Raw genomic sequence first — 27,525 nt, 5'->3', positions numbered from 1 at the left:
AAGTCCCAGGGGGCATGCACAGCATTCAAAATTTACCAGGTGCATTTTGTACCTGGCTATCGGTTAAACCGACGCGGGTGGCACTGTGGGTTAAAGCCTCAGCGCCTAGGGCTTGCCGATTGAAAGGTCGGCGGTTCGAATCCCCGCGGCGGGGTGCGCTCCCGCTGCTCGGTCCCAGCGCCTGCCAACCTAGCAGTTCGAAAGCACCCTCGGGTGCAAGTAGATAAATAGGGACCGCTTTCTAGCGGGAAGGTAAACGGCGTTTCCGTGTGCAGCTCTGGCTCGCCAGAGCAGCGATGTCACGCTGGCCACGTGACCCGGAAGTGTCTCCGGACAGCGCTGGCCCCTGGCCTCTTGAGTGAGATGGGCGCACAACCCCAGAGTCTGTCAAGACTGGCCCGTACGGGCAGGGGTACCTTTACCTTTACCTTTTATCGGTTAAACCACAGAGCCTAGGACTTGCCGATCAGAAGGTCAGCAGTTCAAATCCCTGTGACGGGGTGAGCTCCCGTTGCTCGGTCCCAGCTCCTGCCAACCTAGCAGTTCGAAAGCACGTCAGAGTGCAAGTAGATAAATAGGTACTGCTCCGGCGGGAAGGTAAACGGCGTTTCCATGCACTGCTCTGGTTTGCCAGAAGTGGCTTAGTCATGCTGGCCACATGACCCGGAAACTGTACGCCGGCTCCCTCGGCCAATAAAGCAAGACGAGCGCCGCAACCCCAGAGTCGGCCACGACTGGACCTAATGGTCAGGGGTCCCTTTACCTTTATCAGCCACTTACAACCCAGGTGAAGATGCCTGGGCTCCAGAATGGTGCCTGACGTCTCCACCTTCTGGAGGTGCATGTCTGGGGATCCTGGTTCTTGATTGCCTTAACACTCTAGCAACACATCTACTGGCGGAGGAACAGGTGTGCGGAGGGAGCAGACTGCCCCCGGCACCACTATTCCGGTAGGGTGCCATCGCGGCAGCCCCCGGAAACGCGCTGAGCACCCCCATGTGCCGGGCACCATGCTCCCACAGGCAGCGTGTCACACCCCCAGAACGCACACCATGCCCTCACGGGTGGCATACCATGCCCCTGGGATATGTGCCACGCCCCTGTGGGTGGCATGCCACGCCCCCAGGATGTGCACCATGCCCCCGGGGGCGCCAGCCATGCCCCCGCCTGCTCTCTTCCCCCGGTAGCGGAGCATGCAGCTTTGCCACTGAACGCATCCTGTAGAATTCTATCCATTATATTTTATCTGCACAATCAGAATGAATTTCAGGAACCAAAAACTTGCATGCTAAAATACAACTTTTGAGCCTTCTGGCCCAAAAATAGCAACTAGGAATTCTGTTTTGGCAACTGTAACCCTGTTTAAGGAGCCATTTGGTGCCTAGCTTATATATCTGAGTTTCCAACATTGACATGCTTCCAAGTAAACAAACGTAGCATTGCATTAAATCATCCAGTTGATTTCTGAAATTTGCACCTTGCCTTTCCCACCAAATGCTGCCCATCCTAGTTACATCCTTGGCGTTTGAAGCTACAACTGCGCCAAAAGATGGACAGTCTTAATGGGTTTGCTCTGCTTGTCTTTGGCTGCTGAGGTAAAGAGAAGGTGGGGGTGTTTGCTTATTTAAAGAAACCTTATCCCTGTAGGAGTCTTTAACAAACAAACAAATCTGTGAATTGTTCTACGGTTTTCATGGGTGTCTTTGTTTTCCAAAGCCCAAGTTTTCTGTTTTGCATCATCTGTGGTGCTCTTGTTCAAGCAGGTATCGGTGAAGTCAGGGCCTTTTTTCAGCCAGAACTTGCCAGAACCCGGTTTCAGCACCTCTCAGGTGGATGCCATTGGCATTATAAGAGGGTGTTCATGGGGAGTTCTGGCACCTCTTTTTTCTAGAAAAACAATGCTGTGTGAAGTGAATGGGAGCCAGTGACTCCGTAATGCAGGTGTGAGCAACCTGTGGCCATTCAGATCATTCAGTCAGCATGGCCAATAGTCAGCAGTGATGAGAGGGCACCAGATTCCTCACTCCTTCCATAAGGAGGTTAGTTTGGGAATTACACTGCTGTTTTTCTGTGGGAAATCTGAGAAAATTGGGCCTCTTTTTCAAAAAAAAAATTGAATAAATACATTTACAATGTACTTCCTTGTATTGATATCTGGGCTGGGCACACCCCCCTTCTTTGTTCTTGTTTCCTAAATATGTACTGCTGCTGTAGACCGCCAACAGTTTGAAAAGTCATCTTTCCAGAAAATTGGGAAAAGGCTGGTGGTTTTACAAGGAACTTCTTTTCTGGGATGTTGTGCAAAAACGTCGCCCCTGAAATGTAAGCGGGCAGTATTTAGCCAGCAGGGAAAGACCAATTCTTTTAAAAATAAACAGCACACACACTCAAGTTCAGACAATAAGAATCAGCTTAAGCTTAGGGTAGAGGATTTCCTTGTTTGTGTGTGAGGCGCCCTCAGATCCCGGGGGTTGGCTTTCCCCCAGTCACTTTTGGTTGTCCACAAAAACAGGGCAATACCTACTCTGGGGTAAACATCACTCTGTAAGGAGAATATTCATTGCCAAAAGGTGGGGGAGAAGAAAGCACCTTTTGGTTTGATTGATAGGGAGTTTGCAAAATGCCTGAGAAGAGAGAACAGATTTGACGTCTTAACTGGAGTCTGGTAGATGAGTTAGCTTTCTGGAAATGTGCTGCGTTGATGCATTGCTTGGGTGACCCTCCTGAGTTTGATGCTTTCTTTCATTTAAAAACAGACGCCCTGGGGCACACCCCTTTCTAGAGCTTTCTGAAATAGAAGTGCTTGAAGAGGCTGGTGGTCATGGTAGGCTTTCCTTTTTGGAGCTGTTCAACAGCTAGAAATGTTCATGTCTCCCTGCAGTGGAGATGTGGTGATGATGAATGGAGGACTTGGTTACCTTTGCCTGCCTTGTAGCTGTCCAGCTGTTCACCATGCAAGTACTGTATTTTTCGCTCTATAAGATGCACTTTTCCCTTCCTAAAAATGTAAGGGGAAATGTGTGTGCGTCTTATGGAGCGAATGCAGGCTGCGCAGCTATCGCTGAAGCCAGAACAGCAAGAGGGATCAATGCGCAGCGATCCCTCTTGCTCTTCTGGCTTCGGGGCTAGCCACGCAAAGCCTCTTGAGCGCGGTGGGAGTGCTTCTGCCTCTTCGCTCAAGAGGCTTTGCGTTGCTTTCTTGTTTCTTGTTTTCCTCCTCTAAAAACTAGGTGTGTCTTACGGTCAGGTGCATCTTATAGAGCGAAAAATACGGTAGTTTCACTCTTCCCCTGTGGCAGCTATAGCGTGCAAATGAAGATTGTAAATGGAATGAGATGGGTGTCCTCTCTCTCCCACAACTCCTCCACAAGGTTCATATTCACTCTTTATCTTCTCCCCCAGATAGTTCATATGCCACAAGTAAGCTGCTTTGGTATGCATTCCCTTGAGTGCTAGGATGTTCGCAAGGCTGTTTGGAAGATGGAGCTTCAAGGAAAAAGCAAAGAGGCGCTAAAATGGCTAGAATAAGTTGATAAGCTGGCTAGACAGGGATTTTCTTTTCGCACAACCTTGGCTGGTTTGCTTTTTTGTGTGTGAGATATTTAGGACAGAGCAATATTTTGTACAGCTATTCTCATGAGTGAAAGACTTCAAGGTTTTTGGATTCTAATTTGTTTCCATGAAACCTAAATGGTGCATTGGGCTGTCCCCATTTTATGGATGGGAAACTGTGACATTTAGACATTGTGTATTGTCAAAGCTCCACAGATATGGTCGCTGGAGAGACCTCTAGCACTCTGAAAAGCTAGTGAGAAACATCTCTGTCAACAGAAGCTCATGGTTTTGCTCTTACTGCCTGTGTCTGCCAGTTAGTGTATATTAGGGATGGGAAAACTTTTGGCTTATGGGATCTAATTTTTATTTATTTATTTATTTATTTATTTTTACTGGAACCAGACCTCAGTGCAGAATAGTGACTGAGGACAAACACCGAGAATTAAAGGCAGGATACCTCTTAGCACAGTCCAGGATAAGGACCCATTCTGGGTTCCTCCCCCCCCCATGCTTCCTTTGTTTCAGCAGCCTAATTCAGGATAGGGAGGGGTCTGCCTTTTTGCTGCTGGTATTGTTAGACAGGGGAACGTGGGTGGCTCTGTGGTTTAAACCACAGAGCCTAGGACTTGCCGATCAGAAGGTCGGCAGTTCGAATCCCCGTGACGGGGTGAGCTCCCGTTGCTCGGTCCCTGCTCCTGCCAACCTAGTAGTTCGAAAGCACGTCAAAGTGCAAGTAGATAAATAGGTACCACTCTGGTGGGAAAGTAAATGGCATTTCCATGCGCTGCTCTGGTTCGCCAGAAGTGGCTTAGTCATGCTGGCCACATGACCCGGAAGCTGTACGCCGGCTCCCTCAGCCAATAAAGCGAGATGAGCGCCGCAACCCCAGAGTCGGCCACGACTGGACCTAATGGTCAAGGGTCCCTTTACTTTAATTGTTAGACAGTTGGGAGTCAGAAATCCATGACAACCTACTGAAAATCCTTTAGAAATCTACTAGGAGACCCTGGTCTGCCTTCTGCCCCACCTCCAGTATAACACCTGTTGTGCCAGCACAACATCATCAAACAAGATCTCTGTGTGGCAGATAAATATGGTATAGGAGATGTTGAGGATTGTAGTGTCGAAGACATGCTGGCCCCTTATTTTAGTTTTCATTTTTAGCTGTGTTTCCATTTTGCAATCGCCTCCCCACCGCTGCCACCCCAAAGCACTTGCTTAACCCAACTGCAAAGGAAGTCTTTTTCTCTGTTCTTTCTTTCCTGTGCCTGCCTGACGAATTCTTTTGAATGCATACAAGATATCTGCGGCCTCCGTCCAGAATCCAAGCTTCCTGTTTAGCATTATCATACACTTCCAAACAGACTCAGCCAACTCAGGAGGTCTTGCTGCCGCAAAATAGTTTCTTTCCAACTGTCCAGTTTGCTCTTCAGTTGCATCCCAAAAGGCTTCATACGTTGTGCGGATCCGTTGCCCTATGTTCAAACGCAAGCATCTCCCTTTCCCTCCCAGGCTCTTGCTGTAGTGGGCTAAATTGCCGTGACGTCTTGTATGTAGAAAATGCAAGTGGCGGGGCTGCCTTGACGAAGCTGTTTCACTGGTAGCTGTTAATCGGCTATAGAGGTGAAGGGTTAGCTCTTGCAGCACCAGCTTTGCTGTTCATTTACTGCTGATGTGTGTATCGTTGGCAACAGCCTCGAAAGGATCTGGGAGCACAGCGAGATGCTCAGATGTGGCCTGAAGCAGAGGAGAAGAATTTTAAAAGGGCCATTAAAAGCCCGTGGTGTAAACAATAAGCACAGTTGTTTAAACCCAAGCTTTTGAAAGGCCATCACTTGAAAATGTTTAGCAGAGGAAAGTCTTCCTCCTTCCTCTGAACCTTCACCCTTTGATATACAAGTCTTCCAAGATTTATCAGAGGTGGTGGTGGGGTTTTGCAGAGAAAAAAGCTGGCCAGTACTCCAGCTGTGAAATCCCTAAAATGGTGCTAATAACCCGACCCTGAAATTGTACCTGCCCCTTTAAAATTTCCGATGGCAAAAGGATGAGGGTGCAGCTGTTGCATTTTCTCACCTGCCCTACCGTTTGTGGGTCAAAAGTAAAAAATTGTGTGCTACATCAGGGCTGTTGGAGCAGCAGAGTGTGAGATCTTGGGTGCCTACAGCTGGTTGCGTTGCTTTCGAGTTTTTAAAGAAGTCCTGGCATAACATTTTGGCAGGCAGCTGGAAGCTCTACAAACAGCATGTAATGATACTGTGAAATACTGTAAGTATTTCCTTGGCAGCCCATCCCACAAAGATCAGTGGGATTTTAAACTCGCGCTAAAGTGGTTTCAGAATGCAGCCTAAATTGGGTTGAGAGGAGATAAAAAGAAGAGAGTGTCTGAAACAATCATAGATCATATTCTGCTTTTAGCCAAGCAGAAATGTATGTATGTTTGTGGGAGAGGAGGGGGTTATTATGCCCATACTTTTAGCATTGGCTATATGGATGAGAAATGTTTAAAGTGCAGAATGAATTTCAATTAAGTATAGTGCTGTAGGTCTGTCTCCTTTACTCACGCATTAATGCTAAAAATGATAATAAAGTAAGTTTCCCCCCCTTTTTTCTTTTGACAGACTAATTAATCACGTTAATGTTCATGTACACTTACGGCAGCACGGACAATCTTATGCTCAGTCATTTGGGAATAAAGTCCCACAGAGCTTACTTCCTGCATCGGAGCAGTCTGTTAAGTTGGCAGCTGTATCAATTTGATTAAACAGCCTTTTCACAAACTGGTGCCTGGTTAGGGGCTGGTTTCCTCAAAGCTTGCTTTGCAAGTTTGTGTGTGCGCACATTTTCGGGAAGAGGAGGGGACGGATGTCAAAGAAGTGTGGCTTTAAGGAAGGACATGAAGAAGCAACTTTTAAAAGACAGCCATGCATGTTTTAATCTCTTCTGTGGTTTCAGAACGCCATTGGGAGCCTCCCTGGATGAGCAGAGCAACACAGTTCTAAAGGGTAAGGATCTGAGGCCTTTTAAGTGCATTTCTGTTTTCCTGCTTGTTTGTTAGACAAAAAAAAAAAAATCCTAATTCAAATGCAGGTTTGAGCTGACGGTGTTAGAAGTTGTTGAGCGGGCTTCTGCAAGCCTGAAAGCAGAGGAGACAAATGGATCTGCGATTTTTTTAAACTGAAGGAACTCTTAAGCAATATTTCTCTTGTGATAAAGATAAGCTGTGCTGTGTGTGTGTGTGTGTGTGTGTGTGTGAGAGAGAGAGAGAGAGAGAGGAAGAGAATGAATATTGTTAAGTATTACACTGAGAAGTAGGTCAACCCCTTTCAGCGCAATCTCTGTTGGCTTGCTCCGACCGAACTTGCCACACCTGAAAAGTTACCACTTGCGCAAACCAGAATGCAAAAGTTCAAAGTACAACAAGACGCTGCAGGTAGCAACAGGGCAGCTCCGAAGCCCTTTCAGTAGTTGCAGCTCCTTTCTTTCAATGCGCAAGGGAGACAGGGAATGTTTGATCCAGGACGTTTCCTTGGCTTGAGACTCCTTGGTAAGAGACCTGCAGGCTCGCTTAAGATGCATTCTGTGTTATATGCGGTGCAGCTGTAACCAAAGGTGTGTAGTACTCATGGCTCTGAAATGGCCATTTTCTTTAGCTTGGGCATGGAGCTCTATGGAAGTTACCTTAATGCATCTTTTGTGTCTGTTGTAAGACCTACTCTCTGCATTGAAAATAACAATATATCTTACCTTGAAGCAGACTGAGATACTGCAGAGCACAGGTCAGGTCCCCAGATTTGAGCTTGGAGAGCTCAAATTTGGCTTTCAAGAACAAGGATTTTATATGCATGGCTGTCATTTGGTGCTTTGGTTTTAAGTGGGCAATCCAGATAAGTGGAAGGGGAAACCACAACGCTAGATGTTGATCACGTCAAACTGACATCTTTTCAGGCATGCTGGTGAGAAACGGAGGAAGCTTTGAAGATGATTTATCCCTGGGAGCAGAAGGTAGGTGTGGCGTTAAAATGCATGCTTTTTTCCCCACTCCCCAAATCAAAATCAAGCAGCTTGTTAAAAGCAAAACCGTGTGTAGTGCAGGATTTGCTAAACTACAGCACTCATATGTGAGCATTGAGATTGCTTTGAGTCGAAGTCCAAGGACATCTCAAGTCGATAGGTTCTTCATCCCTGTCCTAGTCAAACTACAATGGGCTACATTGGTTGACAAATAGAGAGAAAGAGGATGATTGGAAAAACATGAAAAGTCATTTTAAAGGTCTGTTGGTATAGCTACAGATCAATCTCTGAACTCAAAAATCAGATATGTATGTTCATCTCATTGTTGACATTGGTTAAGTCTAGGGTTTGGGGTTGGTTGCTTGTGGTTTTTTTTTTTTGCAGATTTTGTGTGTTCACCTGTGCAAATGATTACACAAAATTATGTTTGATTGGATGCTGTCACAGGAGGGTGATGGGAAGAAGAATAGCTGTACCATAGGCAGGGATGGCAGCTGCTTCCCGCAGCTGACATTTTGTACCCAAGATCCAGTGGCTCTGCAGGTGTCATGTGTTAAGCGGACTAATGGAAGCTTTTGCTATTGTGGAGGTTGAGAGTTATGCAGAGCAGATCTGAACCATGCAGTGACAATTGAATTTAAGGCAATCTGTCATCCTCAATATACTTGTGCCCAGGAATCTCCTAGGTTTATGGGCTCTCTTGTACCCCTGCTCACTTGTATCTTGCATATAAAGGGCTGCTGCTGCTATCTCATACATTGGTATATACATTGGTACTATACATTGAGCATAGTCTTAAATTGGTCTTGGAAAAGGCTCGTGTGCAACCGCCATGCTCCTAATTCTAACCTGATTTGTAGAGTCTACTGCAGATGTTACACAAGATGTGTTCATAGCATATATGGTGGGAAAAAAACTACAGCAGAATTTGTCACTGCCTATCAAGTGGCTATTGTTCTTTGGGTGACTGCATATGGTGCCAACAATTTATTTTTCCTGTCTTTCTCCTTTAGCTAATCAACTGCATCAAACCGGCGAGCAAATGGAAATCTGGTGAATATTCACACTTTTGGTTTTGGAGTCATGTCTGGCGTGGGGATAAGCTACCAGGCAATCTATATAAAACATTAAAAAATTCTAATGGGTTGTTACTGAAGGAGGTCCTTTATTGTGGGAAATGTTTTTGGAATCTGAATTAAGTAAATATCAGAATTTAAAGCAAAATAAACTGAAATCCAGTGATCTTAATTTAAAAACCCCAGCAGTGGCCCAGATACCTACAGGCACAGGGCTTTGTGCCATGATTACATTACTTATTGGAGGCGTCCCGTTCGTCATGTGAAGCAGTCAGTTGAATTCAGTAGCTGGAAGGAGACATAAGTGCAGCATAGAATACTTCTATATTGAATATAAAGAAGGTTTTGATCACATAAAATATAGATGAGCATCCCCCCCCCCTTCTTAACTTACACATCCAGACTCTTTCAGGAGTTGGTGAGGTTTTCCACAGGTCATTTTATGCTTATTGTCTCACCAGCTTACCAATAATATACTGAAGACAGTTAATTAGTCATTTGGTTTTTTTGTTTTTGTTTCAGCGGGTGATATTGTAGTGCAATGCACCCCCTTCCTTTCCCCCCTTTTGTTCTGTATTTCAAAATACAATTTTGTTGTTGTTTTTGAAAAGAAGTTGAATTCAGCAATGTCCCGGAACAGTGTAAAAGCTTTAGGGATGGTTTCGTCTTCTTCCAACAATTGAGACAGCAGAAGCTCAGAGATGAGAGTGAGGGTTGTTGTTGTTGTTGTTGTTGTTGTTGTTGTTGTTGTTTTGTTTTGGAGTTCTGATCCTTGAGGTACGAATGTTGCAGCTGTCTGCTTTAAGTGAAGGGCGTGCATTCTTAAGAAAAGAGAAATGGTACACTATTGGATTTTTGGAGTGTTCTTGAAAGAGGAAGGAAGCTATGCTGTTCTTTCAATGCCTGATTCATTTGTGTTGTCAGTAACAGCATGTTGGCAAAGGACAAGAGGCTGCAGTTTCATCAGAAGGGGAGAAGTATGAATTCCACTGGCTCGGGGAAAAGCAGTGCAACCGTTTCAAGGTAAGCAGTATTGATAACCCGGGGACTGGGGGTAGCTACAGACCTGACATTAGGTTGGGCCCACTGTTTATAAAATGCTGGCTATAGTCAACCCGGCCTCTTGCACTTCTCAGTGCTGGAACCTGGGTGGCTTCCCATTTTTAATTCCCCATAATGCATCTGGGCTCCCGAGATAATGTCTCCGCAGAGCTGGGCTCTGGCACTGTCAATCTTTTAATAGCTCAATGGAATTTCTTCTTTCCCCCCTATTCTGCCAATAAAAATCACCAAGCTATGTTATCTGTTGATGGCCTGAGTGCCTGCTTTCTGCTTTTTTGAGGTATACTCAAAAACTAGCACCTCCCTGGAGTTTTATAAGCTGCGGGACATGCTAAATGTGATAAGGGAAGCCATATTTGTTGTTCATCTGCTTGTTTCAAATAGACCTGATTTTTACATCAATAGATGATGAAAGTTGAACCTCTCATTGACTCCCCATTTTACATCTTACTCTCACTTTCCCCCCCTCTCAGTCAGAGGTGGGGTGAGGGCAAAGTACCTTTGGACAGCAAGATGGCTTAGGCCCCTTCACTTTCACACCCATTTACAGGATAAAATAACTCCCATTTTGTACCTGAATGAGAGCCTGGCTATACTTCTGTGTTTCCATAGGATTTTTCCTAAGGACCAATGAGAAAGATGTGCATTGTTTTGAACAGCATAACACACTCTAGAACTACTACATAACCAGTTACATGATCTATTGTAGTTCATACTAGATAATGCTATGTACTTTGTCTACTTCTGCTGTCCAAAGCATAAACCAGTTAAGTTGAATTATCTGGAGTTGAAACTGTAGTCACATAACCCTCACCCCTGGGCATTGGTTCCATTGCTCTGATGTTCTTTTGAGTAGATGTGCCCAAGATTGCATTGTAAACTTGCTTTTGAGGTGGTAGATAGCACTTGTCTCAGAAGCATTTTCAAAACCCTCAAGACTCTGAAATGGTATACTGGGGACTGAAGCATTAAATTTGCAAATCAAGCCTAGACACATTTCCTTGAAAGCAAGTTTTGCTTTGATCTTGAAGTTCCTCTCAAGTCAGCAAGCTGGAGATGGCTATTGGATGCCACCTCCAGTTCAATGAAGACTTCAGAAAACACGGGCGGGCAATGCAGATGAGCATGCTAGCAGATGAGCCAGTGTGGTGTAGTGGTTAAGAGTGGTAGATTCGTAATCTGGTGAGCCGGGTTCGCGTCCCCGCTCCTCCACATGCAGCTGCTGGGTGACTTTGGGCTAGTCACACTTCTCTGAAGTCTCTCAGCCCCACTCACAGAGTGTTTGTTATGGGTGGAGGAAGGGAAAGGAGAATGTTAGCCGCTTTGAGACTCCTTCGGGTAGTGATAAAGTAGGATATCAAATCCAAACTCTTCTTCTTCTTCTTCTGTCCCTTCCCCCAGGCACTCTTCCCATCCAACTTCCAACTTGTGGAAGGCTAAGGTCTGGAGTGAGTAGCCTCCTGCATTTGTGAAGGCTCCCTGTGCACTTTAGAAAACAGGAAAATCGGGGCTCCAAAATGTGTGGGCAGCCTCCACAAGTGCAGAAGGGCGATGGCAACTTCTTATTTTTTTGCGCTCACTATTGAAACACCTGAAGAGGGTTGTGGTCTCAGACAGATCCAGTTCCTCATTCCTCAACACATGTTCTTGGAAGTAAACCTTGCAGACTCCCAGAAAACAATTTCATCTCCTTGAAATGCTTAGAGCTGTAGCCTACATCTATTTTAATCAGAGGACTTCAGTTTAAGCAGGATGTAGTTCTTGCTTGTATAGTGGTACCTCTGTTTAAGAACAGTCCGGTTTAAGAACAATTTGGTTTACAAACTCCACAAAACTGGAAATAGTGTCTTGGTTTGAGAACTTTACCTCGGTCTAAGAACGGAATCCAAATGGTGGAAGGGCACCGGCTGCAGGAGGACTCATTAGGGAAAGCACACCTCGGTTTAAGAACAGTTTTGGTTTAAGAGTGGCCTTCCGGAACGGATTAAGTTAATAAACCGAGGTACCACTGTACTTGTCTGAAAGGACAATTAAAAAAAGGGGGTGGAAAGCAATTATGGGGTGTTTTTGTTTTTGTCTAGTGTATCTGAACTCCTGGAACTGTACGAGGAAGATCCTGAAGAGGTCCTCTATAATCTTGGATTTGGCCGTGATGAACCAGATATTGCTTCTAAGATTCCATCGAGATTTTTCAATTCGTCGTCCTTTGCCAGGGGGATAGATATCAAAGTGTTTCTAAATGCCCAGTTGCAGCGCATGGAAGTGGAAAATCCGAATTTTGCATTGACCAGTATGTATACTAAATTAAGAGCACGGTTTCAAAATTGCTGACGTCATGTTGATGGCCTCAGGAGCGAGTGTTTGGTGCCCCATCTACAGTACACATTTAAAGCAGGATCACACCACTTTAAATCATAGGGGTTGTAGTTTGTTCAGGCTGCAGAGTGTTGATAGGAGCCTTCCCCAAAAAAACTTCTAGTGGTTTAGCGGTCTTTCTTTGTGAGGGAAATAGGAGGTCTAAGAAATCTCAGCACCCTTAATGAACTACAGTTCCCATGATGATGATGATGTGTGGGTTTTTTTGCGGGGGGTGGGGAAGCTGCAGCTATTTAAAGTGGTGTGGTACTACATTAAATGTATAGTGCAGATGGACTCTAAATGGACTTCCCTAACAAAATGCTGAATGATTTATATCTGGGAAACCAAATAACAAGTGGAAGGCCATCACTGGGTCCTCACCCCTATTCCATAGTGACACATAGTGCCTATTTGAAGGCAGTTGACCACAGATGACAGAGCAGAGGATCTACAGTGGCTTCCAGTATGTTTCTGAATACAATTCAAAGTGTTGGTGTTGACCTTTAAAGCCCTATGCAGCCTCAGCCCTGTATACCTGAAGGAGCATCTCCACCCCCATGGTCCAACCTGGACACTGAGGTCCAGCACTGAGGGCTTTCTGGAGGTTCCCTCACTGTGAGATGTGAAGCTACAGGGAACCAGGCAGAGGGCCTTCTCGGTAGTGACACCCCCCCCTTAGAACTCCCTCCTATCAGATGTCAAGGAAATAAACAACTATCTGACTTTTAGAAGACATCTGAAGGCAGCCCCGTTCGGGGAAGTTTTTAATGGTTGGCATTTTATTGTGTTTTTAATACTTTGTTGGGAACCGCCCAGAGTGGCTGGGGCTACACAGTAATATAGGTGGCACATAAATAATAAAATTATTATTACTATTATTATTATTGTGGTGGTGATGGTGCATGGTGGGATTCAGAGGAAAGAATATGAAACCACTTTGAGAGGGGTGGATGTGAGTTAAGGGGGCAGGGACCTGGGTGGGCAAAGGTGGTGAAAAGGGCCGATGCTGACCTCTCTCTCCTCCTGAAAAATTTCACCAAAACTTTGCTAGATGCAACCAAAATGTATAGTTTGTGTAACTTGAAAGGCACAAGTGATTTAAAGACTAGCCTATTGGCACTAACATTTTGTGTGTGTTTTCCTTTTTCATGTAATAGTCAAAATGACATTTTGAAAATGAAATGCGATAGTTTGGAGTACAAAGTAACAAACAACTGTTCTTAAAAATAAAATAAAATGATTGGGTTTTTAAAAAATTGAATTTTGGGAAAGCCCAAGGCTGTGGGTACTTTTTGACAGAGACATTTGAGGGTTAGCAATTCTTCGCCTGCTGTGTGTTTGTTTTTACCTTTGCAAGTTCCAAGCAGCTTCATTATTGACTCTTACAATGCTTCCCATTGTTCTCTTTGTCATCTCTTTGTTTTTTTGTCCTTTTGCCAGGCCGCTTTCGTCAAATTGAAGTGCTCACGACGGTGGCCAATGCATTCTCTTCCTTGTACTCCCAAGTCTCTGGCACTCCACTGCAGAAAATTGGGAGCATGAATTCGACCGCTTCCAGCAAAGAGGCACCCAGCCCTCCTCCTCTGACGCGGAGCAACACGGCGAGCCGTTTCATCAAGACCTTGTCTAAACTCAATCTGTACGGGAGCCCGCAGGCAGGAGAAGGGGCCGGCAGCCCTGTCGCCTCACCAGTCGAGAAGGGGAAAGCTGAAAGTGGGGCTGAAGAAGCGGAGGCGAAAAATGAGCCCAAAACGCCAAAACACTTCAAAGCTTCTCTGCTGGCTACGGTAAAAGAGGAGACACCAAGCAACCAGTCCACTGCGGCTGAGGGTCTCAATGCTTCGGGAATTTCTTCTGGCATGAATGCAAAGCAAGGAGATGGTACTGTGCCTCCTGAAAGCAAGGACTCGGTTGATCATTCAGATGAGAAAGCTGCTGCTACAACATCCAGTAGTATCGAGAGCGATGCGCAAGCACCAGCCAGTTCTGGGCTCGAAGTTAACGCCGAACAGCAAATAACTCCTGCTCCCGTGTTGGATAAACAGCCCTGTGCTTCGATAGCCAACCCATCCATTGCCAATCTCATGTTGCAGCAGAAGGACTCGTTTGAGATGGAAGAGGTAAGTGGAAAGGCATTTGTGCAAAGTCCTCCTTGGTCCCCTATGCTAGGGCTGAGCGAAATATCAATATATCACCCAAAACCGGATTGAAGCCCATATTGTGATATTGGTTTCATAATTTTTGACCTGGCAATGTGTCGTGAATTGTGGTGTGTGTGTGCTGTGCAAGAATCACAAGGTGGGGAAAACCATAAAGCCAGCCAGTGTTTCTCTCGATTCCTGCAGCCCCTGTTAACTCTGCCGACTCGGCTCTCCCCTGCCTCCTGCAGGGGGGCAGCGAATCACAAGAGCAGGTGCCGGCAAAAATCATGATGTGGGGAAAACCGTGAAGCCGGCCAATGCCTCCACGTAGCTCCATCCTTCTTTGAGATATCATGAAATATCAGTATACTGCAATGTTTAGCTGGTGATACTTCACAATCTTGAAAACCAGATATCACCCAGCATTACCCAGTTTTGTATGCTCCTTTGATCTAGAGGTAGCATATAGCCATCATGACTACTAAGAAGCACCAGCGAGCTTAAGTACAGCTGATGTGCTGAAATGATGACAAATTCTTGCTAAATAAACATCTGCATTCTGGTTAGAGGTGTATAAGTCGACAGGAGTGGGAAATCCAGCTTTTCCCAACAGGAATGAGGCAATTCCTTTTTTAAAAAAATATTTGTGTTTCTAAAAATGCTTATGAAACAATGAGCGTGTGCTGGGAGTGCCCAGCGGCCTTCTGGTCTGCCTCTTCCCAAGCATTGCTTTGGCATGTTTTCGTCAGGCATTGCATGGCAAGCTTACATTCCTGCAGGTTTTTCCATGCTATCCTGGGGCTCCTTTAGGAAGTCTGTTGCTGTCAAGATAGCCAGTGTGGGAGTGAGTCAGGGCAATGTTTCCTCGGGAGCCCTGGCCTCTGCCCTCTCAGCCAATCATGATTCTCTCAAGTCTATGTCCTATATTGATATTGGCTAAGGAGGCGCAGAGGGGTGGATTGGGCGGCGGTTGCAAGTTTGCAGGGTACAAATGCTGGCGGGGCTTTGATCCTGGGGTCCAGGCAAGGGCGGGTGATGACAAATGATCTGGTCCTTCCCCCTCCAAAAATGCCACCAGGAAAAAATAGAAAGGTGGGAACTCAAGAAGTTTAAGTGTACCCAACCGGGAGCAAGTAGACCAAGGCAACGCCTTCGAAAAGCCAGACCGTAGCAGAAAGGCTTGTGAGATGAGCTTTTTCAATATGTATTTGATTCTGTAGGAAACTGCGTTAAGCTGTTTTGTGTGTGTGTGTGTGTGTGTGTGTGTGTGTGTGTGGTGTTGTGTTTTTGTTTTAATGTCATTGAAGTAAAGCTGTCACTAACACAGTATAAATTCTGATACTAGTGCTAGACAATGATATGTAGCATATTATATCCCTGGGAATTTTCAGTGCAGCTACAGTCGGAGAGGCTTTCTTCCAGGGTTGCAAATCTTGGATGTCCAGCTTCTTCAAGTGACTTTCCTTAGAAGATTCAGGAATGAGTTTGTTTTCGCAAAGAGGTTTCTAACCTTCATTTTGTTTGCAAAGAGGGGCTTTAAAAAGAGGCACTGCTTTGTGTGGCTGCTGAAACTGCAAGGCTCTGGGAATGGGGAAGGACTTCCAATATTGAGGGTGAACTAAATTCACTCACCTAAGGTCTTACCTGTCTGCAGAGAGCTCTATTTGCACCTCGCCTTTCCCAACTATTCTAGCATTTTGCCATTAGCCCCGGTGGCACTGATCTAAATCCACCACGGCTGCTTTTGATGCACACTGGAATTTATATAGAATTCTGTTGTTGTTTTTAATTAGATGGGATGGCAGGACTCCGGGCCATACTGTGAACTTGGCTCTGATCACAGTGAAGTTGAAAGAGTGGCTGGATCTGGTTATTGGCTTGCAATGCAATGCATATTTCAAAAAGTGAAAATCCGGACACAAAAGTTTGTTGAGCCTTTTGGGGCAAAGTTGTTGAGGTTTTGTTTTCGTTTGCAAAATCTCCCAAAAAAAATATTGAAAGTTTTCTGCTATTTTTAAAGAGATTTGCTGAAAAATCAACACTTCTGACATGGGTTGCCATACGCCCGGGTTTTTAAAAATTCCACCTGGACGCTATTTTTGATGGACATATCCCAGATATGTCTGGGAAATCCCAGACTTATGGCAGCCCTTTGCAACAGTGTGCCTTGGCAAAGAAGTAGTGGTCAATTATGAAGACGAGTAGAATTTTGAGACTCGTTTGTGCACCAGCTTTCTCTTTCTGCCTTCCTTGTCCGTCTGTCTAGATGTTCTATTCCAGCCTGGTGTTTCCAGATGATTTGAACTGTAGCTCCGGTCATCCCTGGCCATGCTTGCCGAAGATGACTGGAGCTATGATTCAAGGCATTTTTGGGTGTGTGGGGGAGGCTGCCAGGTTGGGGGAGTCTGTTCTCATCCAGGCTGCCGTATAACCACAAGAGAGTTCCTGTTACACTGTGAGATTAGATTATTAAAGGCTGTTGCAAGCCCAAATCTCCCATTCCCAGAAAAGGTTTGTGTCTTGTTCCAAGGAAGCCTCTGTTAGGGGTTGCCTCTGTGTGCAGTTCCTCAGAATAACTGCTCAGAAGAGGCTGCCTGGTGCAGCTCTGCATGAAGCTCTCCTCACAGCAGTATTTGCATAGGTTACTATTACACTTTCATAAGCCTTCTTCAGACGTTACTATTGTGCTATTATTATTATCCTATTAAGGAAACATGGGACGCGGGTAGCGCTGTGGGTTAAACCACAGAGCCTAGGACTTGCTGATCAGAAGGTCGGCGGTTCGAATCCCCATGATGGGGTGAGCTCCTGTTGCTCGGTCCCTGCTCCTACCAACCTAGCAGTTCGAAAGGACGTCAAAGCGCAAGTAGATAAATAGGTACTGCTCTGGCAGGAAGGTAAGCGGCGTTTCCATGCACTGCTTTGGTTCGCCAGAAGCTGCTTAGTCATGCTGGCCACATGACCCAGAAGCTCGGCCAGTAAAGCGAGATGAGCGCTGCAACCCCAGAGTCAGTCACGACTGGACCTAATGGTCAGGGGTCCCTTTACCTAAGGAAACATGTGAGAGGCATGGAAGTGGGGAAACAAGCATGCCAGCTCTGCTCCCTCCTTCTCATCCTCATCCCTCGTCGTCTTTTCACTGAATCATAGAGTTGGCAGTGACTCTGAGGATCATCTAGTCTGGGATTTCCCCAACTTGTGTCTCCAGCTGTTTTTGGATTACAGTTCCAGTCATCCCTAGCTGCCAGGACTAGTGGTCAGGGATGATGGGAGCTGTTGTCCAGCAACATAAAGAGAACCACAGATATCCCATCCCAGGCTAAGCCTTTCTAAGGTTATTGATGCACCTACATCAAAGTTTAGGATGAGGATTAGACAAGGGCCATCAACAGAAGTGGCCATACTAGGATTTCTAGAAGGAAGCTGAACTAGTGTGTGTGTGTGTGTGTGTGTGTGTGTGTGTGTATGCCTGTGAAATCCATGTGTATTGTGAATCAAGGGATTAATTAGCCTCATTATAGAAAGGAATAGGGGAGAAAGATTAGGGTTTTAACTAAACTGTGGTCATCTTGGTAGCATTCATTTCCTATTCTTCGTGTGTGTGTGTGTTTCTTGTGGTACTGTAGTTTTAGACCCTAAACTGTCTTGGAGACCACTGATGGAAAGGGATAGGTATACATAGAATCATACAGTTGGTTGGGACCCTGAGGATCATCTAGTCCAACTCCCTGCAATGCGGGAATATGCAGCTCTCAATAATAATAATAATAATAATAATAATAATAATAATAATAATAACCACTACCAAGAAGTGCACCATGCTCTAACCAACTGAGCTATCCACTTGGATCATCTTTATTTCATTTCTTTTCAAACATCTGGAAAACTTGAGCTCTTCTACTCATAACAGCATCATCTCTGACATCACAGCCTCTATGTTGTTCAACTTTAACATCATACTGAACTGTTACAGTAAAGCCATCCTTTGAGGACTTTGCCATTTCAAGCATCTTCCCATATGGTTTGGGCCAGAATTAAGTGCTTTCAGGCTTGAATCTATTGGGAATCTATTGGGAACATGTTTCTTCTTTTCACCTTCAAGATAGACATGGCAAATTGGGGCCAAATCCCTGTGTCAGGGCTGGTGCCAGCATGTGGAATGGTCAGGCAGCTTCCAGGCAGGATTCGGGGCCCTGGAAGAGACCCACCCACCTATATTTGAGTTGGGGTCTTCCTGCCATGTTCTGCCAGGGCCCGGTGGAAAAGTCAAAATGGCAGGTGCCCATCACAGATTTCAGTGGCATTACTACTGTCTTCTGCCACCATGGCAAACCCACAAAATTGGTGAAGACCTGCACAAGAACTGTGGGGTCACTAAATGGCACTGCTGGGGGCACATCTGGAATTTGTCTTGTGCGTTGTGCTGGCGCAGTGCTGTAAGATTCAAGATTTCCTGCCCTTTAGCCTTCCAGGGGTGTGGGGTGGGAAGAGTGAATGACATAACAAAATGCATACAAAAATCCCCCATTTTGTTTCCTTGGACAAAGCTCAAACAGTTTTCTTTCAATAGCATTTAATCCATTCTTTTTAAGCTGTGATAACAGGGACACAATGCCTCAGCTTGATATTTTGAAAATACGCTGGTTTCCTAAGAGGAAGTCCTTTGATATTGAATGTTTCTATTTTAATAAACCAGTATTAAGTCAGAGTTTGTTGTGTGAGAAAAGAGAAAGCAAGCAGTTTTATCACCAAAGAACATCTTGGAATTGAGGAAATGTCTGAAAGTTGGTCAGTTGTGAAATGTGGAGACTGGCCACTTGAGAAGGGAGAGAACAAGTCTAGCTGCCTTCATCTAGATGGATTCTTACTTAAACAAGTTGGCATAAATATTTGCAGTTCTTAATACCAGCCTTAGTAATTTAAAGATCACACTTTGTTTTATAGGCAGCATCACTTTGGGGAACGTGACTGGAGACGATTGTGTGACAGAGAGGTTATTGCAATGGGCACAGTTACTTTATTGCTCTGCTTACTTGAGGGAAGTAGTCAGGAGTAAGAAACGCCACTCTGAATGACCGCATATTACATAAAATGATGGCTGGTGAATAAAATGATGTTGCAGCTTGAAGCACTGATTCAGATATGTTTAAATAACAAGTTTGTTTGTGACAACAAATTATATGGGCTATCCAAACCCATGTTGACCATAAGCTCAAATTTGGGGATTTGGAAGTTGTGGGGAATCCACCCACTTCTGGAAAAATCCAGAATCTTCTGCCAGACAATAGTAATTGGTATTAAACCTTTTCATATGAAGATTAGCAAAGCTATGTTCCAAAATATGAAGGTTCTTCTCTCACAGACTAAACGTGTTACAATGTTCAGGGTTTGCTACCTTTAGATGAAATGTAACGGAAGAAAGTTTTGTATTCGTAGCTTGTCTACAGTTTGCATATAACCTCTGTAATTTAAGGAATGGCTATTTATAGTTTGCTGTGTCCTGGATTTCAGAGTTCTCTTTTAACAATGAAGAGATGTTTTGGTAAGTTTAGGTAGCGCTGTTGCTAAGCAGCAATCTTATATGTGCTTAAATGGGAGTAAGTACGGCTGAATTCAGTAGTGCTTATTTCTTGAGCAGACACGGATAAGATTACACTCTTAAGGCGCCTTTGCAGGCCACTCAGATACGTAGTTTTCTTGCAAACACATGCATAGAGTAACCTTTGCCATCATAATGGGTCTAGACGAAACTAGACAATACAGATTTTCTGGCAAGCGATGAGCAGATTTCGACTGAGAGGGTGTGATAGCCTTTTTTTAAAAAAAGTTTATTCTTGGTGGGGCCCCCTCCCTCCCAAGAGTCTGGGCTTGAGTAGTTCAGAGAAAATTGCTAGAATGAACAATGTATATGCAAACTTGGGAATAGCAGATGGTTTTGGCATGGATGTTAATTGTTTGGACAGGACTCTCAGTTAATTTTACATCATCTAATTGGCACCTGCTACTTCTAGTACTGCTTTTGGCAAAATGTTAACATGGAGTAAAGCTTCAGACACTGTACATGCATACACATACATACATACATACATACATGCATGCATGTCTTTCCACAGTTTAAACCATGCTCAAAGCTGCTTACAACATGTAAATATATATATAACAAAAGTAGTTGAAAAAAATAAATAAAACATTACAAATACACAACCAAACCAAACAATTTGCACATAAATCACAATAAGATCCAAAATAAAAATGCAAAACACCCCCCACCCCCACCCCCCACAACAGCACCCCAGCCCAAGAGTCTGTTCAGCAGCCTCAGCTTTTGTAGTTGGAGTCAGTCCTTCCCAGGCCAAGTGGAAAAAGGCCCACAAGGCAGGGAGCAGGTCTTCCTGGGCTCACAGCCAAGATGGTCTCTGGTCTCTTCAGCAGCCTCAGCTTTTGTAGACCTGAACAGGCAATTTCATGTGGGTGGCAAAGAGAGGGAGAAACAGAGGGAAAAGGGAGGGTTAAAGAGAAAGAAAAGCCCAGCTACTTTTGACTGTGGCTCCACTGACTTATCAGTATGTGGCTCCTGGCAAAATAACACTGAGAGAACATGGCCCTCGAAAAGTAAACATTTGCCTATCCTTGCTATATAGTAGCCACTGGTCTCCATTTTGCATTGTTTTGGATTGGGTGCTTTTAGTTTGACACTCTAGACGGAATGAGGCTGACACTCAGTGTGTGGTTCCTAGTCACACTTTTGAATATCCTATTCTTATATGAATTAAACAAGAATTGTGATGTATACCACATTGGTGATGATATGCATCTCCCAATCAGTTGAGCACATTAATAATCTTATCGCAATTGAGGCAATTGCCACTTTGTGTGGGGTGATTAGATTAGCTTGTGGGATGTCTTCCTCCCTTGTTTGGGTTGGGGAGGATGTGTTTGCTTAAAGGCATAATTGTTCCCTCAGTTGCTACACCAAAAAGTTGGCAGCTGTGTTGTAGCTGGTTACAAGGCTTTCTCCAAACAATGGCTAGCAATAACTCACTAGAACTAGGGGAATTTAAACAGAGGTGACTGCAGTCTCATCCTACCTTGGGACAAAGCTAACTTCACCTGCAAAACCTGCTGAATGCTAATAAATAGTAGTCATATCCATCTTTTAGATTGATTGCAACTGGTGGTGTGGTTTCTTTTTTACTTAATTTTGAAAATTTAATTTGATTCTAACATCTGGGATGGTTTTATATATAATTTTATTGATGAGGTGGCTCTCTTGCTTTGTGCAACAAGAAAAGAGACATTTCCCCCCTTGAACAAAACCTTTCCTGTCTAGTTTCTCTTGGTTGCTGGGTGGTGGGAAGTTGCATGAGAACTGCTTATTTAGCAATTAATTTAGAGCAGCTTTCTTGCTGTTTAAACAAAGGAGCTGCTTTGTGCTACATCTCCCCATTCCTGCTAGCAGGCCAGCCTGCCTTGCAACATAGTCTCTGACACTAAATATAATTTTATGGAGGGAATTGCCAGCTGTGAAACCTGTAGTGCTGCCTATTTAAATGTTTTGGGTTGAATCTACTGGCCAGATTAGTCATGATTTGACAGCTGACATTGGATGGTGTTTTGAGGTGATGTCAGGCCTTGTCTGTGGCGTTAATTACTTTGGTAATAAACCTACCATGTGGTGTTAATAGAATCATAAAATCATAGAGCTGCAAGGGAACCTCGGGATCATCTAGTCCAGTGTTTCCCAAACTTGGGTCTCCCGCTGTTTTTGGACTACAACTCCCATCATCCTTAGCTAGCAGGACTAGAGGTTAGGGATCATGGGAATCAGTGTTAGAAACTGAGATATGAAAGCTGAGAGCTAAATGGCACCTTAAACCTAGGTTATGGGCACGACAATGGAATGTCTAGGTGTGCTTTTTTTTATAACAAAAATACAAAGCTGAAATATATGAAGTTGTCCTATATGGGGATCAAACCTGCAGACTTGGCATGGTTAGCACTATGCTCTAACCCAGCCTTCCTCAACCTGTGGGTCCCCAGATGTTGTCGAACTACAACTCCCATCATTCCTAGCCAACATGACCAGTGGTCTGGGAGTTGTAGTCTAACAACATCTGGGGACCCACAGGTTGAGAACCGCTGCAACACATGGGTAGGCAAACTAAGGCCCGGGGGCCGGATCCGGCCCAATCGCCTTCTCAATCTGGCCCGCGACTGGTCTGGGAATCAGCGTGTTTTTACATGAATAGAATGTGTCCTTTTATTTAAAATGCATCTCTGGGTTATTTGTGGGGCATAGGAATTTGTTCATTTTTTCCCTACAAAATATAGTCCGTCCCCTACCCCCAAGGTCTAAGAGACAGTGGACTGAAAAAGTTTGCTGACCCCTGCTCTAACCCACCGAGATATATGTGAATACTCAATTCTTCATCTATGAACCTGTACAAATAATATTAAAAAGTCTACATATGGAATTGTATCAAGGGGAGATTAGTTAGGATCTGCTAAAATCCTAAAGCAATGGGATAGTTTTCAGCTTTCACAGAACTGTTCTGAGGATCAGTATTAATGTGGTTTGAACTCGGGGAGAGAGAGAGAGAGAAGGAGATAGCTTGCAGACTTAGAGGCATAGTAGAAACCTCTGCAACATGTTAGTGGTTTTAAGATCAGAAGATTTGCAGCTGGGGCATCTACAATGCCCTTTATGAACAATGTCTCCCTCCACCCTTTTAAACACACGAGTTTGGAGAAGACTTTAGTGAAATTCACAAGCTAGCTGTCATTAACTTTATTATTTTTGTTTGGTGTAAATAATGATATTGTGTTACTGCATCAGTAAACCAGCACAGCTACCTGTTGTTGTTTTTTGTTTTGTTTTTAAACATGCTTGCCTAAAAACGAAAAGCTCTTTTGGAGATGATTGTGTTTTCTATACAACATTTCTCTTTTTTTTAAAAAAAACCCAAAACCTTCATTGCCCCTGGAATACTGATATGGTGTCTTTTTATTCCACATATATCATGTTCTGCATGTTCCAGCTTAAATACTTATTTTCTGCTGCAGGAAGTCTGAAAGGGATATACTAGTGATAAACAGCAATGAATGTTTACTTTGGATTGCCAAATTTGATTGTGTTGGATTGTGAATCAGCTAAGTAGCTAGTTATGTTGATCAGTGGGCATAACTGTCTGTTGGGCACGACTCAAAAAATGCTTTGATTTTATTCCTACTGCAGATTCAAAGTACAGAAGGAGAGATTCCACATGCTCTTAACATGAGCCAGCTGGCTTTAGCCAAGACTAAAAAAGGTGAGTAGGTTTCTCTCCTCTTTCTTTTTGGCCCCCTCTGAAACGGTTCTGGCACAGTCCCATTTGTTTCTGACAGTGCCCATTGACATGTTGATGCAAGCACTTGGGAGCTTCTTAAATTGCAGCCCACCCCAAAGATCCTTGTCTGCTTCTCTGCCAGCTTTCAAATCATAGTGTTCCCCTTGTGAAGTGGCACTTCAAATGAGAGAGGATGAATCACGTTTCTAACCTCAATGAGTGGTTCTGCTTCTCTGTGCTGCGGGTGATGGGTCGGAGAAACTGAAAGGTTGTGTTTTGCTTTGTTTTTTTATAACGGAGCCCTGTCATTTGAAATGACAATTTTAAACCTTAAAATTACAAACTCTTTCAACCTGAATTGTGTGGTACATCCAGCATTTTACTGCCCTTCAGACTGCTGACTGTACAGAAGCCTCGTACTTTTGACCACACAGATTGTCTTCCACTGCAGTCCTCTGCACATTTTAAGTTCCACTGTGTCCAAGGGGGATTCTTCCCTAGTAAGTCTGTTTTCAGGGTGCAGCATTTGCGTGTTGAGACCCCGCAGCCACCCCCTCGTTGGAAATAACTCACACAAGGGCACGGATATTAGGTTTATGTTATTGGGCAAATTTTGGCCACAACTTTATTGAAATTACAGAATGTGAGCGGTATTAGCTTAGGCATTGATTGGACCTGACTATATCTGACTCCAGCCCATTGTGCAGGAAGTCCCAGTAAGGGTAAGCCACCGGTAGGGGGAGCCCTGTCGATACAAACCAACTCAAGCTCCCCCTGGTGTTCCCGTCGGGGTCATGCCAAGGCCTTAGCCCCCCAGCCAGGCTTCAGACTAGAACAACGTCCCCGGATTCCTTTAACGGAATACCCTTAAGCATGGTGGGGCAGGTGATGGCCACACCTCCCCTCCCCCCCACAAGTTCAAACAATGCCTAACTGCAACCCTAACAAAGTTGTGACAATTGCTACGAAGTAGGTGAAAACCAAGTGGCCAGTGCCAATTTGCCAAGTGGAAAAATTCCTACCAGGCCCCTTGGACAACCAAGACGACCAACCGAAGTCCCTAGCAAGGCCATTGCCTAACCTGCAAAATATGGAGGGAGGGCGGGTGATTGAGGAAGCGAGCCAAAGAGGAAGTCCTCTGGCTCGCTCCTCCGTTTAAATGGCCTCGGCCATGCCCTTCCCCGGCCAGCGGGTTGGCTGGCCGGGCTCTGACGTGGCCGGGATCCCCCAGGCAATGGGGGACAAGGTGTTCCCCCCCAGTGGGGAGTGGGTGGTCACGCGGTCCACCACAACTCCTCCCCGCTGGGAAGTGGAGCGGATTTATCCCCCTCTTTCTCTGCCAATATATGGGCAAGGGTATTGCCTAAAGGATGAAAGCAAGGGCAGTGTAGGATTCCCAGCCTGCAGTCTACAGCTGATGGACATGAAAGAATGCCAGAATGCATCACAGGAAAGCACCATTTGCTTTCTGAGCCCTGTCTGAGCAAGGAAAAGGGGTGGGCTCCTGGGAGGCCAAATTAACTGGGTTATTGTGCAGTAGCAAAGATATCTGCCCACCATTCAGGGAGCTGATCAAGAAAATACATTGCTCATTGCATGCATGTAACTTTTGAATGTACTTTAGAAGTTGCTATGCAATATAAAGAAAATAGACATATAGAGTGAATTGTGCTTCCAATTTCAGTACAGAAAACATTTTGCCACTGATCTCAAAAGTTTTTTGGGGAAAACGCTGATGCCGTGTGCATGTGCAGCTGACAATAGAATTTAGGTACATACATGCTTGTTATGAGTGTGTGCACTTTGAGTTGAGAGCCCTATGCTCCTGTTTAGTAATCAGTCAGCTTATTATCAGACCCAGGTTTTGTTTATTAATTCTCTGAGTCCTTAAGTCCTTCAACCTTGGTTCAGGCTCACATGAAAGCCCTAGCCTTGCATTGCAAGATGTTATCTCATTTCCATCAACCTGTTTTCCACTGCCTGTTTCCAAAGCCCGTTAATAACAAAACAGGAGTCCAGATGCACCTTTCGTATATGTAGCTTGTGACTCTTAAACGGCTGCTTTGATACCCATACCAGTGTTATGCTCTTCAGCACAGAATGTTATGCACTTGTAATACATTTTTGGTGGCATTGTGCCTCCAAGGAGAAGGTCACTGTTGCTTTTTGTAACTTACTGCAGTCTGAAAAACATGTTTAGCAGGCACACAGTAAAACGTACAATATCTGATTGTTTTTATAATCTTTGTCTTTTTTTTTACAAGCATGGGGGCAACCCATTCTTAGGATTTTTATGTTAAACACTGCTGCATTTTACAACTACTGTGCCATGCACAAATGCAAGCTTTTTAAAAAATTCACTGCCCTCTTTATGAATTGTGCTTAAAAAGAAAAAAGCTTAATGTAATCATTTTTCATAATCTTCTGCTGGCTGAAAAAACAATATTGCAAAACAATCTTCCTGTACATATGATATGATGTACTTTTTAGGTAATGCATTTTACCCAAATGAGTTTATCTGGTGTGTTCAGCACCGGCATTTGTTATTACGTGACCCAAATGGAGATATGTTTTGCTTTCTGGATTTCTTTCCTATGACTGGAACAGAAAGATACCATTGCTCTGCACTATAAAAATGAAAGTGCTGCTGAAATGTCCAGCATATGCAATGCTAGTTAACTGGAGGAAGCTCATTTCAGGGAAGGCACCACTTTCCTGCTCCTCACCCCTTTCTTCTGTGATGGCTTGACCTTGGAGCAACATGAGTATTGGGGGGGGGGGGCTAGTGTGCCAGTGTTGGAGTAAGGCAGTGATGGCCAAACTTGGCCCTCCAGCTGTTTTGAGACTACAACTCCCATCATCAGCTAACAGGACCAGTGGTCAGGGATGATGGGCATTGTAGTCCCAAAACAGCTGGAAGGCCAAGTTTGGCCATCACTGGAGTAAGGCTTCAGAGATCAAGGTTTAAATCCCCTCTTGGCCATGTAGCTCACTAGGTGACCATGGGCCAGTGTTGCTGCATTTCAGTCTAACCTACCTCACAGAGTTGTCGTAGGGGTAAAATGAGTGGGGGGAACCATGAGCATAACATTGAAGAAGAGGGTGGGTTTAACAAACCCGTAAGTAACAGTTGGTTTGTTCTTTCTGGAACCGCAGCTCTCAAGTCTCTGGCAGATTGAGAGAGAAGTTGAACCCCCAAGTGTCTTGAAAGCTCAGAAGTCAAATGCAATCATATGAACTTGCCTTATACTGAATCCAGCTGTCCTGTGATAAGACATTTGCCCAGCATCACCTATTTTATCTATCCATTTAAAAGGTTTATGTTGATATTACTAACAAAATAATTTTTTTTTTAAAAAAACCCCTTCCATTAGCACCTTAGAGATCAACTAAGTTAGCTATTGGTATGAGCTTTCGACACATTTTTAGCACAGTTGCTTCCCGTTTTGGGAGGTAGTTAATACAACAGTTACAGATATATTTGCAGACTTCAGTACACAAACAGGTCAATACGCAGGGCCAGCAGTTCTTCAAGACCTAGATATCTGAGAACCTCTCAGCTAGGGGGTGCCATCAGAGTTGACCCTGCTAACCAGTAGATACTGGGGTGCAGCCTCCTGAGCCCACCAGCTGTTCCCCTCTGCTTCCCTGAGGTGTTTTGGAAGACAGTGTCTATATGGTTGTCAACGTTATATAGCTCTCTTTAGTTGAGCAGTGGAGAAGAGCCAACTTGCCAAAAGCCTTACATACAAAGATGAGGGACCTGTGGCCCTCCAGCTCCCATCAGCCTCAGCCATCAATTAGGGATGATGGACTCTGGATTCCACCAACACCTGGAGGCCAAGGGTTTCCTCAGGGGATGAAACAAATTGCAAATGAAGACCCTGCTCCTCCACCGCTAACCAAGTTAAGGGTCAAGTAGGACACTGCTATGCCATTAACTCGCTCCTGTTTTTCTGGTTTCAGGGTTAGATCTGAGTCTGCAGAATGCAAAAT

The 27,525-nt window shown here is 44.6% G+C and overlaps 1 protein-coding gene across 4 annotated transcripts in view; it reads left to right on the top strand.

Moving 5' to 3' along the window:
- ITPRID2 (ITPR interacting domain containing 2) overlaps window positions 1-27,525 on the top strand; it is a 66,618-nt gene that overhangs the window by 18,915 nt on the left and 20,178 nt on the right. For 3 of the 4 annotated variants that reach the window (XM_081905655.1, XM_081905654.1, XM_081905656.1), the window contains 7 exons: window positions 6,508-6,557; window positions 7,501-7,557; window positions 8,580-8,619; window positions 9,567-9,665; window positions 11,786-11,994; window positions 13,503-14,182; window positions 23,439-23,511. In XM_081905655.1, the coding sequence (XP_081761781.1) occupies window positions 6,508-6,557; window positions 7,501-7,557; window positions 8,580-8,619; window positions 9,567-9,665; window positions 11,786-11,994; window positions 13,503-14,182; window positions 23,439-23,511 (1,208 nt within the window). Of the gene's footprint in view, window positions 1-6,507; window positions 6,558-6,995; window positions 7,100-7,500; window positions 7,558-8,579; window positions 8,620-9,566; window positions 9,666-11,785; window positions 11,995-13,502; window positions 14,183-23,438; window positions 23,512-27,525 lie in introns of those variants that run through there. The other variant, XM_081905657.1, reaches the window with a different exon arrangement.

Source organism: Podarcis melisellensis, assembly GCF_964234715.1.
Source record: "Podarcis melisellensis genome assembly, chromosome: 1".
Classification (NCBI taxonomy): domain Eukaryota; kingdom Metazoa; phylum Chordata; class Lepidosauria; order Squamata; family Lacertidae; genus Podarcis; species Podarcis melisellensis.
This window is presented reverse-complemented; position numbering and strand designations above follow the sequence as displayed.